Raw genomic sequence first — 21,123 nt, forward strand, 5'->3', positions numbered from 1 at the left:
CTCATCTACTAATGTATTATACACTTCATTTTCAGAAAATAAAAACAATGAAAACGTGTCTGATAGTACAATTTGAAATAATAATATGTGAGTTATTTTTATGAAAACTTTTTCCACGAGAATGAAAATAACTTTTTTCTGTTTTCTATAAGTACACATGAACTTGTTTTCATTTTTAATGAAAACATTCTCAGTGTTTTCTGTTTTGGGCCACCGAATGTGTTTTTACCTCATTTTTGTTCTCTGAAAATGAAAACAACCTCTTAAAACGTTACCAAACGGACCTCAGCGTTCTGTTTTGGTTATTGATAATTTGATATCGTCACCGCTGAGTCAGACAATGATCCTTGCCACGATAAGATAAAAACGGATCACTCTCATTATCCCATACGATAAGACCAATTGTTTAGTCACCAACAAGAAATAAAAGCAGCTGTCCAATGAAATTTTGCCTGTGATACAATTACCTCCTCACGTGTAATGCTATCATACATATTCAGATAATCCTTGTACTTTTTTGTTTTTGTTGGCATGGCATCCTGATTTTGTTCGAGAATCGAGATCATAGGCAAAAGATCATCTTGTCAAGTGACACATTTGTCACTGTTATTATCTCTAATAAGCAGCAACCAGAAGGGTAAACTGGTAAATCAAAACACATGTAACAAATGGTTTGGAAGTTTGAACCCCCTGAATGCTATGGAAGGATAAGGGTGAGCTAATCTAATCCCATTTGGAACTAATTGGAAATTTAAGTTCTGCATTTATTTTGGGAAACCAGTTATATATATATACAGAGACTTAGTTTCTTTAGCACTTGCAGAGAGCCCATCTCATTCTGTAAGTTCCTTCTCCCTCTCTGTTTTTGTAGACAACACTCTGAGCCTTGTGTGGTTGATTTTCAACTGCCTTTTTGGTTTTGATGAAACTGTTGGATATGATAATTAAGAACAAGTGAGTAGTCTAAGCTTTGGGTACTTTAAAGTTTGAACCTTTCTGCTTTGATGATCAAATATTTTAAGTTTTGGTGGAAACCCATCTTTTTATTATGTGCTGATTTTGATGATGGGTGTCCATTATAATTGAATAAATGTTTGCCTCTGTGTTTTTATGATTGTGGGTCACCCCCAAATTTCTCATATAAAGTGTGAGTTTATTAATTGATGGTTGGTGATCAGTGGTCCTTCTGAGCTTTATATGGCTGAGCTCTCCACAGAGGGCTCACTAAATTTCTGTATGGGGTCTCTAGGTGAGAGAGAGAGAGAGAGAGAGGTTTTGTGTGAAACTGATAATGGGTTTTTCCCAGAATACAATTATGATTTGTGTGTATATTCGTAATTATGGTAAATGATCAATTGGTTGGTCTGTTTTGTATATTGCAGAGGTATTTGCATGAGACAATGAAAATGAAGGCTGGGAGGATATTGCTGCTTCTTCTTTGTTTGAGTGTGGTTACCTTTGGAGTGGTAAAAAAATCTTCCTCTACCTACAATATTTTCTTATATATATACGTATATATTTTTTGTTTAAACATTATTTCCACTAGAAATTTTTTCTTGTTGTCATCCCTTTTGTTTACGCAGATTGCTGGTCCGCAAACATGTCCTGCATCGGATCTTGAAAGTGGGTGTAGTGATTCGGAGGAATGGAGAGGGGAATTTTTCCCTGGAATTCCCAAAATTAAGTATGAGGTAGAAAGACTTATGAAACATTTCTCTTATCTTTATAGACCTTTTCTGTTTAGAATAATTTCCTCCTATACACATGAGATTCATATAAGTTACCCATTTTTTCAGTTAACTTGATTTTGAGGAACGATTGCATCTGAACATCTTTATGATTTTTCTTAATCAAAAAAATATCTTTATTGTTTTTGTTTGGCCAAATTTTCATTTTGTTTCTTATTAATTTAAGAAAATTTTCATTACAAAGCTGTTTCATTTATAAATGCTAAACTTTAGTGGTTATCTTCCACCAAATATACACCATACATATTTTTTGTCTTTCAGGGCCCGTCTAGCAAGAACCCCTTATCCTTCAAATGGTATAATGCGGAAGAGGAAATTCTCGGGAAGAAAATGAAGGTCGGTTCTTCTCTCTAATAAGTTTTGAATTTATCTAGCAGTTAATGGTTTGTGACTGAATTTTTTGACAATCATAGGATTGGTTGAGGTTTAGTGTTGCATTTTGGCACACATTCCGTGGAACGGGAGGTGACCCATTTGGTGCACCTACAAAGAATTGGCCATGGGAGGATGGAACTAATTCTGTGGCTATGGCCAAAAGAAGGAGTAAGAGTATTCTCTGTTATTTAAATCTTCTGCATTTGGCATTGAGGAATATATCAACTAAAGAAATATTTATATTTGCGTACCTGAAAATGCAGTGAGAGCCAACTTTGAGTTCATAAACAAGCTTGGAGTCGATAGGTGGTGCTTCCATGACAGGGATATAGCTCCTGATGGAGAAACTTTGGAGGTGAGTCAATTTTTAAGGTTACTTTACTGCTGAAATTTATGACACTGTTTAGAATGTGAGCAAAGAAGGTATGAGATGGGAGATTACATTTTTTTTTTCATAGAAAGTACAGATAACACAAAACTGGAAAGTGTTCATTTACCTTGTATGTTTGTTACAGGAATCTAACAAAAACTTGGATGAAGTGGTGGCCCTTGCTAAGGAGCTTCAGGTACCAGGAACTGATTATATGAGTCAATTCACATAAATTATAAAGGCAATCCATTTTCATGCAAATTGGAGTTCTGTTACAAAGGCTTAAAGACATGACAGAAATACTAAAATCTTTGACCGCAATTTAGCTAGGGCTCATAGGTTGTTTGATGTTCCTTTTCTACTCACTTTACTTTGCAAATGGATTATGACCAAAAAAAAAAAAAAAAAAAAACCAGCATTCTTATTTTAGCATTTTCATTGTTTTCAACACCTTTGTCTATTTTATAGATGCCAACTTGTTTGTGTACGTATGTTTCAATTATAAGAAGCCATCTCCCTCATTTAAATTCCTTGTTATGTGACTGTAGGGAAGCAAAATTCGACCTTTGTGGGGCACAGCTCAGCTGTTTCTGCATCCTCGCTACATGCATGGTGGTGCTACTAGGTAATCTTTGTATTAAATATTTAATATACTCTGTTCTTGGACTCATTGCATGGACTAATACTCTCAACATGCTTTACAGCCCTGAAGTAGGTGTATATGCATATGCTGCTGCTCAAGTTAAGAAAGCCATTGAGGTGGGTTTTGGTGTGTGTAATAACAAATAATGAAGTTAATTGTTTGCATGCATGTAAATTTGTAATGTTGTTATTTCTTTGAAATGTCTGTGATGTGTTACATATCCTGCAGGTCACAAATTATTTAGGGGGCGAAAATTATGTCTTCTGGGGTGGCCGCGAGGGTTACCAGAGTCTCTTGAATACTGACATGGGACGAGAGCTTGATCATCTGGTGTGTTTTATTTGCAGATATTTTAAACGATAAGCTTCCTTTCATTTATACATTCAACTTGTGTCTCATTTAATTAAAAAAATGTTTTTTTTTGCTTGATAAGAATTCAACTTCTCTCGAGTAAACCATCTTTTGGCAACTGTAGTGCAAACCTACCAAGGGATCTGCTTTATATATGCTACCATATTACTGTGATCTATTCATTGTTTTCATAATGATGCCTTCCTCGTTACTTAGCATGAGCTGTGGTTTGTATTTACAGGCACGGTTTCTTGAAGCTGCAGTTGCCTACAAGAAGAAAATTGGATTTAATGGTATACTTGTGCTAAATTTATACCAATGCATACCAGATAGTTTTATAACTGACTTTAGTTTTTCACATTTACTGAGAATAGTATGAATGATTTCTCAACACTCCTTTTGAATTTTTATTTGTTTAATTATTATTTTTTTCATGAATTGCTTTGCTTAGGAGAGCTTATATTTTTCTTTCCCTTCTGTGCCATTCAGGGACACTCTTGATTGAACCCAAGCCTCAAGAACCTACCAAACACCAGTATGCTGCTTGCTTGATTACTTAGTAGTTTAATATGGTTTACACTCATCGTTTGTTTACCTATGGGTTGATTATGTTAGGTATGATTGGGATGCTGCAACATCAGCAAATTTCCTCCGAAAATATGGCCTAATAGGTGAATTTTTCACATACCCTCTATATTCACGAGTCACTTAACTTTGTTACTTTTAGTTTTTGTTTCAGCTCTAGAGTTGGCTGTATGAATGAGATGAATTGTGGAATTTCATACGGTACAATAGGTGTTTTGTATTTGGTTTTTGTACTCCTGTCGGACATGCCATTTTGCACCCTACTCCATTTATTTGAATTATTTATGTAAAAGTTTTGCTTAACAGTGTAGTATCCTTCCTTAAATTGGAACTGGAAGTGCAAAGCCATTGAAAAGTATTTTTCAGAAGTAATCCTCAACTTTGTCATCCCTTTTCCTTTTGTAGGAGAATTTAAACTTAACATTGAGTGCAATCATGCCACGCTATCTGGTCACAGGTACATCACAGCTTGTGTCTTACCTCATCTGAAGAAAATATTTACTTCATGTTTCTCCCTAGAGTTTTGTGGGCACATGAGAAAATTTGAAATACTTTGTGTTCTTTGCAGCTGTCACCATGAGCTTGAAACTGCAAGACTCAATGGTTTATTAGGAAATGTTGATGCAAACACTGGAGATCCTCAGACTGGTATAGGATACTTGTATTTTTTTTTGAATTTATTGGTACTGAACCAATCTAAGAATGAAATTTATAATATGGTCATTTTGTCATTGTCACAGGATGGGATACAGATCAATTTCTCACAGATATTGCAGAGGCAACTCTGGTTATGCTCACTGTAGTAAAGAATGTATGTCAGAGATGAATCTATTTCGCTTTAATGTTTTAAGTTTTAAAAACTTGTGATTGGTTGGGCATGCAATTTCATGAGCTGAATCTGTGTGTTCTTTCTTTTTCCCCTTTATCACAGGGAGGAATTGCACCAGGAGGATTCAACTTCGATGCAAAATTGTCAGTTTCTGTCTTTACATTTGACTTGTCTTTGCATATTGTGATATCTGTTATGCTGGTACCTAAGTGCCCTCTTATATTGTTTTGCTTTTTTACCTCTTTAGACGGAGAGAAAGCACAGACGTTGAGGATTTGTTCATTGCTCATATTAGTGGAATGGATACCCTGGCGCATGGGCTCCGAAATGTTGTGAAGCTCATTGAGGTAGTGTGTGCAGACTCTCCTTTATGTACTTCTCAACGAATCTTATGATTTGTTTCCACTTGCTAATCATGGTATTATATCTCTTCTTTTGTGAATTACAACATTAAGGATGGTTCTCTGGATGAGCTTGTTCGCAAGCGATATGAGAGTTTTGATACAGAAATTGGCGCACATATAGAGGTAACAATTTTCAATCACTTCTTCACATTTTTTGGTTTTAAATTGCCTAGATGGCTAATGCACTGTAATGCACCTTGAACAGGCTGGTAAGGGTGATTTTGAGTATCTTGAGAAGAAGGCCTTAGAATGGGGTGAACCCAAAGTTCCTTCTGCCAAGCAGGTAATTTGAAATATACATTTTGTTTAAAACAATTCCTTCGATCAATGAAATACAAAACTTTCCTTTACATGTTCCAGTGATTGTTTTGCTTGAGATACAATGTAACAAATTCTGGAATCTGTTTCAGGAACTTGCGGAGATGCTTTTCCAGTCGGTTTTGTAGACATGCAGCGCAGCGTAGGATAACAAAAATAATATATATTGTAATCATTACCAATAAAGGACACTCTTTTCTTTGTTTCTTAAAAACATACAAGTAACTAGTTGATTCAGATCCTTGTAACCGTCTAGAACTTGCATATTGCTTGCATAGGAATAAAATCAGTGAAGTCGTGACTTGGGGAAGTTGTGATTAGGAATAAAGGAATGGTATGAGATCAACTATTATTCCCAATCAATTTAATTCTTGGTTTTTCAGATATTTGATTATGTATAATTTGGAAATCACAAATTTTTTTATTCTCTATTAGTAACTGCAAGTAATGAATGGAATTAAGTTTGTGCCATGTTTACTTATTAGGAATGGGGGAAGATATGAATCGGAGAACTTAGATAGGGGAATCAAGAAATTGGAATTGGATGAACTACTCTAGGAAGTCAGGAATTGGAATACTCTCATTCCGTTTAAGTAAACATTATTAACAAAGCACAATTAACCGTTCAAGTTCTAAGCTTAGAGAATTTAAAATAAACTAATAATGATTCTCAATGAGCTGCAATTCATGCCATATCAAAAGAACGAAGTAATGTAGGATGGGCCCCTTCTTGTATATGGGTAAAGTAGACACATCTTTGCTTCTCCACCGCTCAGTTGTATTATCCACTTCACTCAAAACTCTATATAAGAACCCCAAAAAGAAAAAAAAAAAGATTAAAAAAAAGGTTGAGCAGCAGAAGAAGCAGAGAGAGAACGATGAAGCAGCTCAATCTGGCACTACAAATATGCTTAACGACCTCTCTGATACTACAGCTAGTCACTTGCTCAAACTTAACCCCAACGCCCATCCCATGGCCAGACCAATTCCATGCACTTTTGTTTATGAACTTGAGCACAACAAAGCTGCAGCTCAGTGACCTCTGGTACGACTGGCCTAAGGGCCGAAACGTCAACATATTTCAGAAGCAGCTGGGTGAGGTTCTGTACGACGTAGAGTGGAACAACGGCACGTCGTTTTACTACACCATAGGGGAGAATGGAGCATGTGAGGTTATGGAGTTTGAAGTTGGCATTCCTAGGCCTGATTTTCTTCTTGATGGGGCACACTATCTTGGGACTGAAGTCACAGATGGGTTTCTTTGCCATGTGTGGGAGAAGGTGGATTTTATTTGGTATTATGAGGATGTTTACACTAGGAGGCCAGTTCGCTGGGATTTCTATGATGGTACGTATGTGATTCATCTTAATTACTTGCAATGTTTGTTTACATTTTCCCTCTATTTCCAGGAAATTCTATTAACACGTATGTTGCTAGATTGACAGTCTTATAAGATAACATTACATATATCTGACGAGAGAATATTACCTTATTTGTATTTGTTTAATTTTTTATATGTATACAGAGAGACTATGAACACGTATATTGACCGTATGAGAACATAACATTGCACATATCTAGCAAGAGAACATTATCCTTATATGTAATTTTTTTATATAAAAAACATGTAATACAAAGACTAAATTTGATAACATATTGCAGGAATATCTAGTCAGGTGATGACATATGAGGTTGGTGCAGTTTTGCCAGATTCAGTGACTCAAGCACCTGCATACTGCTTCAACCAAGACAAAGATGCATAAGCTTTAGAAAGTAAATTGTCAAATATTTGATTAATGATGCATTTAAGTTTTATCCTTCGTTAAAAAAAGAAGCCATATATGCGTCCCCTTGAAGAAAATCCTTTTGTGAGTTGTGACCCATAGAGTCGATTTAGTGGATTATTGATCTCTGTTGTTAGCCAGTGTTATTCGCTTATTATCAAATACACAGACTAATTGAGCACCTAGGAGCAGAACAATTATGTCGAAATAATTAATCTTTGTTCCGAACAAATAAGTTTATCAAACTCAACAAGGCAGGCCTGCTGTTTGTGTCCCGTCTCCCATGTAAAATTAGTTTTATCAAGGGTAGATACTTGGTAGTTGGTAGGGGTGGGCACGGTTCGGTCCGGTAGTTTTCACTTTACACTGGAATCATAAGTGATACTATTAAATGTATATGGTTCAATCCAGTTTAAACCGATTTCGATGTGGTTTTTTATTTTCTGGTTTTGGACCTAATTTTTTTTTTTTATTTTATTATTTTATTTTTATTTTTTACAAATTCCAACTAAATTTTTTTTTTTTTGGGCTTAGAAAAGAGAGGTGCTTTGAAGTTGGGCTTAGGGAAATATTAGTTATGGAACTAGAAATTTAGCATTGGACTTTTTAAAAAATTAAAAAATACACACCCCGTCTGGTCTGCTTTTGTAAGGTGTGAAATCGGCACTATAATCGATTTGAACTTGTCTAGTCCGGTTCAGTGCCGATTTGTTGACTTTTTAGTCAACACGGTTTTTTTCTAGTTTTTCCGTCCAGTGCGGCTCGGTGTTCTGTTTCCCCCCCCCCCAAACTTTTGGAAAGTTTCACACCTTACAAAACCCTAAATTTTAATGAGGTGGTATGTGGAGAATGAAAGTTCAGGAGATCATGGCAGAGAAAATTAGAGTAGAGGATATGGATCCCTTAGTAATTGGGCTGGGCATATTCATCGAGAAACTAATCAAATCGGTCTGGTTTTTAAATAATTTTTTTGAAAATTCGTTCTAAAACCAAACCAAACCAAATAATTCGATCTTGTTCACAATTTGAATATTGCCAAACTGCGGGTTCGTTCGGCCACTTGGAAATAGCCAAATATTTCAAAAACTAGTACGCCAAGGGTAGTCAAAATTATGACATATAGTTGCGCATTAAGCCAACTTACTATTAGGCCCCGTTTGGTTCACGGAATGAATTTGATGGGAAATCATTTCCCATGTCATTTCCCAAGGGATGGGAAATGTTGATTCCTTTCCCATGTTTGGTAATGCCGGGAAAGTGATCCGGAAATATCACTTTATTTCCTTTCCCATGTTTGTTTTGAGTAGGAATGGAAAACAAAATTTGTTTAGTTTCCCAATTGTACCCCTATTAAAAAAAAAAGAATACCAATAATTGTTGGATAAAAATTGTAATTATGAATTGTTAGTAAGGACAAATTAGTCAAAAAAAATTGTATTTAATGCTAGTTTTACTTTCCCATGGGAAGGGAAAGTGAAACCTAAGGAGGAAGGAAGGATTCACTTTCCCTCCTACTTTCCCATGTGCTAGGAATCGCTTTCCCATGCCTGACTTACCAAACATGGGAAAGGAATTGATTTCCCATGCCCAAGATTCCTTTCCCATGAACCAAACGCAGCCTTATGGTAATCACTTTTCTTGTGATATCTTTGTACATTGAGGGGGTTTTTTTTTTTTGGACTAACTACATTTTACTCCATCAAGGTTTAGATGTCGTATCGAAATGGGACTTCAGGTTTCAATTTCATCAAGTTGATACCTAATGTTTCAAAATCTGACCAATTCACACTTCCCCTTAGATTGACCATCTGATCAAACGTTTAATGCTACTGTGGCAACTACAGGACCCACCACAGATCCTAACATGCCAGTTCAACTAGTCCATGTTAAGGGTATTTCCGAAAAGAAAAAGAAACAATAAAAATAATTTCAAAATAGTATTTTTAAAACCAAAAAACAAAAAAAAAAATTCCTAGCCCTAGCAACCCTCTCTCTCCCTCCCCCAGCCACTCTTCATAAACCCTCCACAAACACCCCTCCCCCCAAAACCACCCTAGGCCTAAAATTCACCTAACAAGGGATCAACGACCATTCTCCGCCGGCCTTTAAGCCTCTGATCGAGGACTTCAACCTTGCCCTCAATATCGGGAATCGATGCCTCCTCGTAAGATCCAATGGTGCCTGGAAAACCACGATCTTGAAGATCTTGGGAGGCAAGCACACACGATATTCTACTTTAAATTAACCTAAACTATAGGGAGGGAGATTCGAAATTTAGTGTAGAGTGGGGATCACATTTGCTTTAGCCAACTTGGCTAAGCCCATGTCGGTTACAATTAGGATATTTAAAGGCATTTTAGTGGAATTTAAATACATTATAAAATTGATAAGCCTATGTCTGCTACTCGGTGTGCCTCTTCTCTCTCCTCTTCTTTGTCTCCCTTTCTCTTTTTCTCTTTTTCTTTTTCTCTTCTATTCCATGCTCTCTTTTCACTGTTACTCTTTCTCAACCGTCGCCGCCTCATATTCTCTCCATTTCTTCTCCTTTCACAAGTATCTCCCTAGATCTCACCACCTCATCACCTAGCTCTCCCCCAAAAACGGAATCGAATCGAAACCGAACGTTTATTCGGTACACCAACGCCTTCCGTTTTTGGTGCGGCGGTTTGGTGCCAATGCCGGAAAGTACTGCACCAAAGCTTTTGGTTCGGTGGTCAGTTTGGGCTCGAAATTGAACCAACCCAAACCCAGCTTAGCCATACTTTGTAGCACATCTATGACAATGAAGATGTAGTTGGTTTTGGTGCGAGCATTGAAAGATAGGGAAGCTATGGGCTCATGCATGGACGTTGCCATGAACTTTTCTTAGTGAGGGTGACTTTGAAATAAGGTTTGACAAAAAGTAATGTGAAGATGACCATATTTTTCTACTGCTGATCACCTATCTACCAATTTAAACAAGGTCGGCTCTATAAGGGGTTTGTAGCTCAAGTGGTTTACAATATTGGATCCCGAGCCTCTACATTAGCAACTATGCATTTACCCACATTTCGCAAGATATGAACCATTCTAATAATTTAATAACTCAAGATATAACACATCAATTTTTAACTTTTGACACCTATCTATTTAATTAACACAAAATAATTATTAAAAAAATAAAACAAAAAAATAAAGAAAAAAATTAAAAAACCTAGCGTCATCCTACCTACACGTGAGAGAGAGACGGGGAGGGAAATTAGGTGAGGGAGAGAGAGACGGGGAGGGAAATTAGGGGAGGGAGAGAGAGAGAGAGAGGGAAAATAGGAGAGAAGGTTGGCTGTGCCTATGAGGAGGGAAAGAGGTTGCCGTGAGTGGGGTAGGGTGGGGCGGGGCATGTCATGGGTGGCTGTGAATAGGTTTATAGTTTTTTATTTTTATTTATTTAGACCTAACGATGTTTAGTTGGAATTAATTATATAGATGGGTGTCAAAATTTAAAAATTGATGTGTCATATCTTGAATCGTTAGATTATTATAATGGTTCAAATCGAGCGAAATGCAGGTAAATGCACAGTGCCTAAATGTAGAGGCTCGAGATCCAATAATATTTACCATATACTCAAAGTCCTAGGGTCGATTATTCCTTTCCTAATATCGCTTGTATAAAAAAAATTGAAACAAAAAGAAGGCCAAGCCTGACGGGAGTTTGAAGAGGGAATCACCTAATAACCATGTCCTAGAAGGCCCCACAAAATGTCTCTTAGGTTTTCAAATATAGGCCTACTAAATAGACCGGGCCAACCCGAGCACGATACGATTAAGTAAGGCCCGACACTGCGTGGGTCGTATCTTTGGAAGGACTGGGACAAGGTAATTCGACCGAATGGGACATGCCAGCCTATTTAAAGCCCATTTATTAAATTATATTTGTTTTAGAGAAAAATAATACTTAATATTATTATATTTATATCTTAAATTCAAGTCTATTTCTTTTCTCTAATAAAATAATGATTTTGTTTATGAAGTTTCAATTTTTTAAACCTAAACAATAATCTAGCTATTTTCTATTTAAAATGTACTTCAAATAAAGTTATTGGCTTCTTTTTCCAACAAATAATAAATCTTGTTAGTATATAAATAATTTTAAAAAAGATTGAAATGATATTAAAAAAATTACAAAAAATAGCAATACATAAGTCAAATTTGGTATGGGCCCATATCGGCCCATTTAGTGGCCCGACACGAGCCCAGGCCGGTCCCATATGGACTAAGGTCATGGGGTCAGGCCAAGCTTGATGATTTTCATAAATGGACTATTCTGGCACGGCTTGTTTGACACCTCTATTACCAAACAAATTTCTTTGAGTTTTTGACTCAAATTCTATTTTAAGTTTAAAAAGTTGAATTCAAATAGAATACCAAACATGCTCAGATTGTGGTGGGATAATGAGTTCTTCAACTTTTGGATTAATTAAGGTGTTGACTCAATATATCTTTTTTATTTTTCATTTGGAATGAAATTAATCATCAATAAATTCATGCTGGAACTTAATTAATTGAAAACTGATTATTTGGTATATGATATCTTATTTGAGACTCAAATTTGGTATGGAATTTGGTATCTTGCAATTATTCTATTTTTTTTTAGGCTAACCACATTATACCCCTTATAGGTTTGGGGGCATTATCGAAATAGACTACGAGATTTCAATTTCATCAATTTATTCCCTAACATCTTAAGATTTGTTCAATTTACACATCCTGACAATTTTATTGTCTAATGTTATGTTAAGTTGATGATGTGGCAAGTGAGGAACCCACCTTTGTGTTAATAAAAACACTACATGAAGCCCTTATTTGCTTAACGAAGGCTGATTCAATAGGGATGGATCATATAGCTTCAACCTAGCCTTGTTCGCACTATGAGGCCTCTAAAGGATCACCATTCCTCCTCCACTGCCATGGCTATTAGATCGTCCCCTGTTCCACCCGTAAGAGCTAGGATGCGGTGGATGGTGGTGATGGTGAGAAGGCTGCCCATACGATTTGCGCAAATTCACAGATACAAACATGGTCCATCCCAAACCCCTCCAAGCTTTCACAATTCCACCCAAACTCCTCCAAGAACACTAACCCATTAACCAAATTAAGGAATTTTTATTGACACATCAGCACAAAGGAGGGTCCCTCACTTGCCACGTCATCAATTTAACAAAACACCAGACGGTCAAATTGACAAAATGTGTAAATTGAACAAATCTTAAAGGGTGTTGTTAAACGAACCTGAAATTAACCGAGTACACATTATGATCTAAGTACACCCTAATATTTAAATCAAAATGTAAAATTAACTGAAGGGAGATTCACTATTATACCCAATATAGGAGCCCAAATTAAAAAAAAAAACTCTATATGAAATGGACTTTAGAAACACATCCAAAGTCTATTTACAACATAACAAAAAGACTTTTAACTTTTTTTAAATTACAAAACTGCCATTGATTTCTTAAAACAAACTCAACCCCAAAACCTCATAAAAAAGGCACAAAACACTCAATAGGGCATCAAAGTAATATAATAATCAAAATTTAATTCAATAGGGCCAACTATCATTTTTGGGGTTTTTTTTTGGGTGCGTTTATAGAAATTAAATGGTGTATGGTTTATTTATAGTTTTAGTACTAAGAATGGATATATGACTAAATATCTCTTAACTAAATACACCTTGTTGACGCATGGTTATGACCAAGGTTGATATTTTGTCTAGGCCTCACCATTACGAGCCCAAGGGTCTCATTAAGCCAAGGCCCACTGCCAAAGTCGGTTGGGAAAGGCCTATAAGAGGCAATGGGGTTGATCACTCTAGGGGATCTCTCTCCAGATTGCTCGGCTGAGAACCAGCAACTCTCTCCTCATATCCCAAGCTCCATCCTTCTTATTTACTAAGGCTCTCAAGCCTATCTCAATGTAATAAAACTCTCTACACATATATACAAATGCAACAACCAGTGGATGTAGCCTAAGTTTATGGGTGAACCATTCAATCCCTTCGTTCTACTCGTATGATTGTGATATTATGTCTATCCCAAGTTTATGGGTTCAACACACCTTATTTAACTACCAAAAATATCCATGTTACACCTTATTTTCTTCCACATTGATATCTTCCTTCTTCATCCCATTAGGCAATTTCCAATCATACCAGTAGAGAAGATTTCCAAGTCCAAGCTATAGTGTTGCTATTCCCATGTACATCCCAGGACAAATTCTTCGACCAGCTCCAAATGGTAAAAACTCAAAATGCTGCCCTTTATAATAAATGAAGCTGCCATCAAACCTTTATGGGATAAATTCTTGTGGGTCTTTCCAAGACCCAGGGTCTCGTGCAATTGCCCAGTAATTGACAAAGACAAGTGTTTTGGGGTCAATATCACAACCTTGGATTTTGAAATGAGACATGGTTTCTCTTGGAATAATCATTGGAGCTCGAGGATGCAATCTCAGGGTCTCTCTGATTATCATCTTGAGGTATTGAAGCTCATCTGTATCTCGTTCACTGATTTTTCCTTTGTTTCCAATGCATCTTCTAACTTCTTCTTGGGCTTTTTTAATCAATCGGTATCTATTCCACCTAAAAAATAATTTATGTTTCCAGTGCAACTACAATGATGTGGGACGGGGGACGATCTTTTACTCTGCCATCACTCACGTCATTGTAGTTGCACTGGTATCTATTCCACCTAAAAATAAATTATGATTCACGAAAGTACCATGAGACTTGTTTACATTAATGAATTATTAAATAACGATTAAACAAATTGTTGGAGTTAATACTAAGGTTTTTGAAAGTAGGATTTTTCACTGACATTTGAATAAGGTGAGTAGGGTGCACTTATTAAAATTACATTTGTTTCACAATTCAATATATCTTTTTTGGCCATTTTATATTAAAGTAAATTAGTAATTTAATAAATAGTTTGGAAGTAGAGTGTACTTAATTAATTTTAAAATTCGTTTAACAACACCATCTTAAAACATTGGGGTGCTTTGATGAAATTGAAACCCCCGTAACCCATTTCGATAAGGGAGATTCACTATTATACCCAATATAAAAGCCCAAATTATAAAAAAAAAAACCCTATATGAAATGGACTTTAGAAACACACCCAAAGCCCATTTATAATATAACAAAAAAACTTTTAATTTCTTTTAAATTACAAAACTGCAATTAATTTCTTAAAACAAACCCAACCCCAAAACCTCATAAAAAAGCCCAAAACACTCAATATGGCATTAAAGTAATTTAATAATCAAAATTAAATTCAATAGGTCTAGCTATTAGTTTTTGGGTTTTTTTTAGGTGTGTTTATAGAAATTAAAAGGTGTAGGGTTTATTTATAATTTTAGTATTAAGAATAGATATATGACTAAATATCTCTTTCGATAAAGCTACCAAACCTACAGGGGCCGTTAGAACTTTATTTTTTGACTTGAAAACCAAAGAGTTCTTATTCCATGATCATCAAACAGTAGAATTTTGCCACGTAAGCCTTTCGGTCCCACTGGAAATGAAGGAGCATGTACAGCGCTTCAAGTACCGGACAAAATTATTTCTCCAAAGTCCAGACTGCGTTTCTTCCAATTCTCATGTTTCCCAATTTCGATTCGTTTCTCAGAGAAAATTAAAAAGCGAGAATTTTTTTCTTATCTCCACTCCACCACACTTTTTACTAGTTTCTCAAATTCTCAACAATTCTCTTAAGCAGGCCCTCTCTCCTTTTTCCACAGGCATGCAAATCTCAACTCTCTCTCTCTCTCTCTCTCTCTCTCTCTCTCGCTCTCGCTCTCTACAGGATCACACTTTTCACACTCTGCTGGTTTTGCAGGGAGGTACAGGGTTCTGCGTTCGAGATCCGATCTCAGACCCTCAAAGGCTCAAACCCAGTTGATCTCTGTTCCCATTCATGCGCTGAGGGAATTCAAATCGCAACACAGACATGGGCATTTTGTTTACTAAAATGTTCTCTTCCCTATTTGGGAACAAGGAAGCTCGGATCCTTGTCCTTGGATTGGACAATGCTGGGAAAACTACTATTCTCTGTACGATTTCGATCATTCCGCGCTTACCATATTCATAATTTTTTATTTTTTGGAGTTGGTTTGTGTTAATTTTGGGTTACTTGTTGGATTTTCTGCAGATCGGCTCCAGATGGGGGAGGTTGTCTCCACGATCCCAAGTTGGTATTCCTTTTCGTTTCTTTGATTTTGATAATTTATGGATTTTTAATTATTTGGTTGCTCTCAAGTTTTGAGAATGATGAAAATTTGAATATTTGACAGTTCTTGTTGATTTACGAAGTCACTCTACCAAGTAAATGGTAGCCTAGAGAGTTTGTGCAGCTTACTATGTTCATCAGTTTAAAAATTGGAATATTTTGTTGAATCAATTCTTTTACTTGGATGCAGCCATTGGATTTAATGTTGAGACAGTGCAATATAACAACATCAAATTCCAAGTCTGGGATCTCGGTATGGCTATATTCCCTATTCCGTATCTTCAATTGGCACAACATGACATATGCTACTTTGCTATTATATTGTATGAGAACAGTGAGTTATATTAAGAATATACCTGAAGTCAGAAATTGGATGCACTTTTATTTGATTGATTTTAAAGAGTCAGTGTGAATTTTAAGGGGGAACACTCTGTATGAGGTTAAAGACTTGAATAATTATCTAATATCTTAGTAGGTCTTATCTTTATAATTATGATGTAAAATTTGGGTACTTAGTGGATAAGGAAATCATTACCAGGCCAGATTTGAAGCATAGTGTCCAGAAATCCTTCAAATTCTATAGGATCCACTTCTAAATCTGGATCACAGGACTGTTCTTAAGGCCTGCTTGATAACCATTTTGTTTTCTTTTTTCAGTTTTGTGCGGATGCTTCTAATTGTTAATTGAGAGTGATATTGCCACCCCAAAATGCTCACCCCACCCTTATTTTGTAAAAATTACCTACAATTGTATCCTCGCATGAAATTACATAGGAGAACAATATTGAGAAGAAAAAGAACTAAGGCTGCCATGGCAGCACCCCATTCACGGGGTGTTGCCTATGGAGTAGTGCTCACCCTGAGGACTTAATATGAGGGAGAATGCATTTAATGGCTGGATTCACTTAAAGTAATTATTGATTTCAACATTTGTGCCAAATCCAACCATAAAATGTATTGCCCCTCAAGTTTAAGTCCCCAGCACTTCTAATTTTCCTTTTAATATGTATCCTTGTTGGGTTAGGAAAAGCAGATGCTGAGGTGAGCATGTTGAGAGGATCCTAAGAACCAGATCCAAATCCAAAGGAGTTGGTTTTACTTTTAGCCAATGTGGGGATTTGTGGTCAGGTTTATTCAGTTTGGACTTAGGTTGATCCTATTTCAAAGGATTTGATGATAAGCTGATTTAAACTTGTTGGAATCACATGAAATTAATGTACATAGTTGTGCAGATGGTTTTGATGTGGTGTACTGGTCGTTCAAGGGGAATTAAGGGTGATAAATACTGCTTGCTAACTGTTTTTTTAGTGCACTGGTGGTGTAAAATTTCTAAAATCACTGTGATTAATGGATTTTATTCGCATACTAACGTGAAATAAAAGCTACTACTAGTCTACCTGGGTTACTGGGACAACTTTCAGCTTGAATTGTTGAACGGTTAAGCCTTGAATTAATGAACTGGATTGAAGGATAGCATGAGTTGAACTCAAGCTATTCATAATTGGCTTAGATGCTTTCTTTTGCAACCACTATAAAAGGATGGTTTTATCAAAATGTGCAAAACAATGTATTGGTTAGTTATTAAATGAAGTGGGTCTAACTTTGATCACTGCCCCACTCTGCCCCCTCCCTTTTCCCTCTTTCTGGTTACTGCCTGTGTTGAAATCCTTACAGAAAACAAACTTATAAGTTGATATGAATGATACAAAGTCGAAAATGTCTGCACTTTGACTTTTGTGATGTAAAAGTTGACTGTCCATATTTATTTATTTATTATGGAATGTGATGGATAGTTTATGAGGATGCAAAAGCTTGACCACTGAATAGAATTATTATCTGGAGGGGTTTATTTATTTAGTTTTAAGGTCTGGCACCTTTTTTGTTGTTGTTTAGTTTCCCTACACTACTTTTGTTCCTTCAGAAGTTATTCAAGCTTCTTGAATTTATTTTATGTTGTAGAACTTTCTTTTAAGCTACATTGGCTGCTACGGCCATCATCTTTTTGGCATATATATCCTGCCGGATGGTGGAAAATAACTCTTACAGCTTTTATGTAATTTTATGTGATAAGTTTAAAATTTTTGTTTTCAACTGACCTCTTGCTTATGTCATTTCTGTTTTTTCATTCAAAGAGATGGGTCATGATTTTATCTTGTTCTGATGAGTTTTGTACTTTGTGTTGATACAGGTGGACAGACAAGTATCAGGTATTTCTCTCTTTGACCAAATGGTTGTCTAATTTGTGATAATACTAATATTATTTTTCTGTATGTTATTTCCAAGAGAATTATAATTGATAACACCTTGTAATGTTATGATATACTAAATGAATCTTGATTATACCACTTTTTTAATAGTAATCTTTACTACAGTTTCAAAGGCAAATATGCACTTGTATTTTACATGAGCAGGATTTATTTTCCGAACTCCCTGTGAACTTTAATTGATTGATTGATTGATTGAAGTTTTACGATACAATATGGTGCTGTGTTGTATGATTACCATTTGATCTTCCATTTGTTGTGTGGTTTCTCTAGTACATCACTTTGATTGTTCTGTATGCCTGATTTCTTTGTGTAAATATGTGCACATTTTGATGGATTCTGTTAGTTTAAAAGTAAATACATGTTGACATATTGTTCTCAATCCAAGTTAATCTAATTTGAGAGTTCTTTAATGTCAACCACACATTGTTAGAAACTTCATGCAAAATATGTAAATTGTCTTTGTACAATAGGGTTTGACAATGAATAAGAGGGGCATATATTATAATAGCCATTTTCTTTAGCTTAAAAGTGGAGTTATTTTACATTCAGAAAGGGGTAGATAATTACTAGGATGGTGGGTTTATATGTAAGTAAACTTTGGTGGGGAAACATCTTGTTTTCAATTTTACTGTTATTAAGAGTTTTTGTAGTCTTTTCATTAAATGGGCATCAAAGAGGGGAATCCCCTTTATTAGCAGTATGCATGATAGCTTACGGGTTAGGTCAAGGTTTATTGTCCCTTTTTTTTTTTTTTTGAATTTCTTTCCAATAAGCAGAGCATATGCGGGATGTAACACATTACGAAAAGGGATTTTTAAATAAACTTCTTGGTATGATGTGCATCTTGAGCATGCTACCATGTGGTACTGAATCTCTATTTGTCAAATTTTGAGGTATAGGTTCTGTTGGGCCACTATGGATTGCTTTTGCATTGTTTCTCCTATTGACTTTTAAGTTAACCACAAGCTCACCAGCTTCTTATATGGTTTCGTGCCACAGGCCATATTGGAGATGCTATTTTCCAAATACTCAGGCTATAATCTATGTTGTTGATTCTAGTGACACTGACAGGCTGGTAATAGCGAAAGATGAGTTTCATGCAATATTAGAGGTAACTGGTTTCGGGTTACATTTGCATATTTAAAGTAATTTTGGCAAATTTAGTGTGAATTTTGGGTGCTTCAATTATTGGCCTTTTCTGCGCTATGTATTTATCATTGCATCTATATATCCTTGTAATTATAGTAATTTCTCGGTGGCTGTATATGTGAAAGATAAGGAAAGCAAATCAAAATAAACAGTATTATTCAGGGGATAGAAACAGACCTACATGGGGCTTTTGGGCATTTTAATAATGAATTGGCAATGATTGTAATGTGAGAAACTTCTGGTAACATCAAACTCCTTGCCTTGGATGTTGATTCCATAATTGTTCTATCTTTCTCTCTCTCTCACCCTCCCTCCCTTCCTATCCCTTCCTTTTTCTCATCTTGTTTTCTAATAGAATATTCTGTAGGACTAAGGGTGTTGAGTTGCTATTGAAAAATTATACCCACAGTCCCTTGTTAGTTTTTTGTTTGAAGTGTTCAGGAACAGTGCTAGTGTCTTTCGTGTTCTTCCTTTTCTTTTAATATCAAATTTGTCAAATTTATGATTGGTTCCTCTGTTTTCCCTCCCATTTTGTTTGGCTTTTACTTATTGATTGTGTTGGTTGTTTGTAAGTGCATTTGATTAGTCATCTTACTGCTTTTGAATCCTTTGGCAGGAGGAAGAGTTGAAAGGTGCGGTTGTCCTCATTTTTGCTAATAAGCAGGTTAGTACCATTGTCTGCTGGAATTGCGTGGTTCAGACAAAAAAAAAAGAAATAATTGCGTGGTTGGGCAAAAACTTCCCTGTTTAATCATCAGAAAAAAAAATGCATGCACAAGCTGACCACTGTATGAAAGCCTTTGCTTAAGAAAGAACAACCGTTTTTAATAATAGTTAAGGGGCAGTGCGTACATCCTATGGGTCTAGGAGTGAAGCTTTTTTCTATTACAGCAAGACTATGTAAATTCAAATATAGTTCAATAAATTTTTCATTTCTTTGTGATTCTTTTTGTATTTCTTATGGTTTATGTAGGATCTACCTGGTGCGCTTGATGATGCTGCAATAACTGAGGCTTTAGAGTTGCACAAGATAAAAAACCGTCAGTGGGCTATTTTTAAAACTTCTGCCATAAAAGGGGAAGGTCTATTTGAGGGCTTAGACTGGTATGCATTACTAATCATCAAAATGTCAAATTTTCAGTTGGTAGAAGAATATTTTTTTCCAATTGTTTAATTTCCACTTTAGTTATATATGTTTTATATATTTATGTACTGTACTTTGATCCACAGTTAAAAAAAGTTCCTGCAGTTTTAAATCTAGATAAGACTGAGCTAATTGATTTCTTATTGCCTTGACTTCTTTATGAAGAGCAAAAATTCATGCAAATTCTTGTCGGGTTATGTGCTCAATTCAACTCAGTCCATTATTAGCAGCCACATGTCCCACAAAAGCATTAGTTGGTAGTTTAGTAGTTAACACGGTGTAGATAACGATTTAAGTAAACCTCGAGTATCATTGATATACATGTAAAAAATTTCATCGATACTCCCTTTTAGAATCTATGATTGTAAGACATTCCTGGGTCCTGCTTGATGATGTGTTCTGTTTGACTTTTGCTATTTGAACAATTTGCTAGCACTGTCCGGAACATTTAATTTATACATGATTATATATTTATAGATATATCTGTTTATTCTTTTTGTGTGTAAAGGTACTTTTAAGACTTTGTACATTTAGTAGTGATGAAAGAGTTGTTAGGTCTTTGTTTTTTTTTATACTACTTTTCGTTATTTTTAAATATTTTAATTGTTTTCCTTGGTTTCTAAAACCTAGTGGAATGAAATGCTTCTTGTTGTAGGTTGAGTAACACGCTCAAGTCTGGAGGAGGCTAATTCATTGGTTTTGGGAAATCTAAAAGCTTATTTCTGCCTAGCCAGGTCAGAATGGGGGGAATGACTTTCTGATCGAAAATTTCATTCAAGAGTGCAGTTATGTCAATTGATCTTCTCTGGTTTTTCTTTTGTTCCGATTTTGGAGTAAACCGCTGATGCACATGTAAAATTTTTCATCATTGATATTTATTTGGCTCTTATTTTTGTAA

The 21,123-nt window shown here is 35.6% G+C and overlaps 3 protein-coding genes across 5 annotated transcripts; all 3 read left to right on the plus strand.

Moving 5' to 3' along the window:
• The first annotated feature begins 570 nt into the window (after positions 1 to 570).
• On the plus strand, positions 571 to 6,009 carry LOC110752518 (xylose isomerase family protein). 3 transcript variants are annotated; one of them, XM_021953191.2, is made up of 21 exons: positions 571 to 713; positions 1,383 to 1,466; positions 1,584 to 1,691; positions 2,010 to 2,084; positions 2,162 to 2,291; positions 2,387 to 2,478; positions 2,639 to 2,689; positions 3,042 to 3,118; positions 3,198 to 3,252; positions 3,365 to 3,466; positions 3,729 to 3,780; positions 3,977 to 4,022; positions 4,103 to 4,158; positions 4,478 to 4,529; positions 4,641 to 4,720; positions 4,813 to 4,883; positions 5,004 to 5,044; positions 5,149 to 5,248; positions 5,357 to 5,428; positions 5,511 to 5,588; positions 5,716 to 6,009. In XM_021953191.2, the coding sequence occupies exons 1-21, from the start codon at positions 669 to 671 to the stop codon at positions 5,749 to 5,751; spliced, it is 1,503 nt and encodes a 500-aa protein (XP_021808883.2). In that variant the 5' UTR covers positions 571 to 668; the 3' UTR covers positions 5,752 to 6,009. The 3 variants fall into 3 exon arrangements, with proteins under 3 accessions (XP_021808883.2, XP_021808886.1, XP_021808884.1); XM_021953194.2 differs by having other exon boundaries at positions 701 to 840; XM_021953192.2 differs by lacking the exon at positions 571 to 713 and adding an exon at positions 799 to 954.
• A 418-nt stretch (positions 6,010 to 6,427) lies between these two features.
• On the plus strand, positions 6,428 to 7,846 carry LOC110752519 (uncharacterized protein At4g14100). The gene is made up of 2 exons (XM_021953196.2): positions 6,428 to 6,970; positions 7,286 to 7,846. The coding sequence occupies exons 1-2, from the start codon at positions 6,502 to 6,504 to the stop codon at positions 7,384 to 7,386; spliced, it is 570 nt and encodes a 189-aa protein (XP_021808888.1). The 5' UTR covers positions 6,428 to 6,501; the 3' UTR covers positions 7,387 to 7,846.
• Positions 7,847 to 15,005: 7,159 nt separating this feature from the next.
• ARF3 (ADP-ribosylation factor 3) lies at positions 15,006 to 21,123 on the plus strand. Its single transcript, XM_021953203.2, has 9 exons — positions 15,006 to 15,177; positions 15,276 to 15,489; positions 15,588 to 15,626; positions 15,856 to 15,918; positions 17,854 to 17,872; positions 18,932 to 19,043; positions 19,698 to 19,745; positions 20,055 to 20,185; positions 20,881 to 21,123. Exons 2-9 carry the CDS (start codon positions 15,387 to 15,389, stop codon positions 20,912 to 20,914), a joined length of 549 nt encoding a protein of 182 aa, XP_021808895.1. The 5' UTR covers positions 15,006 to 15,177; positions 15,276 to 15,386; the 3' UTR covers positions 20,915 to 21,123.

Source organism: Prunus avium, chromosome 1, assembly GCF_965620075.1.
Source record: "Prunus avium chromosome 1, drPruAviu1.hap1.1, whole genome shotgun sequence".
Lineage (NCBI taxonomy): Eukaryota > Viridiplantae > Streptophyta > Magnoliopsida > Rosales > Rosaceae > Prunus > Prunus avium.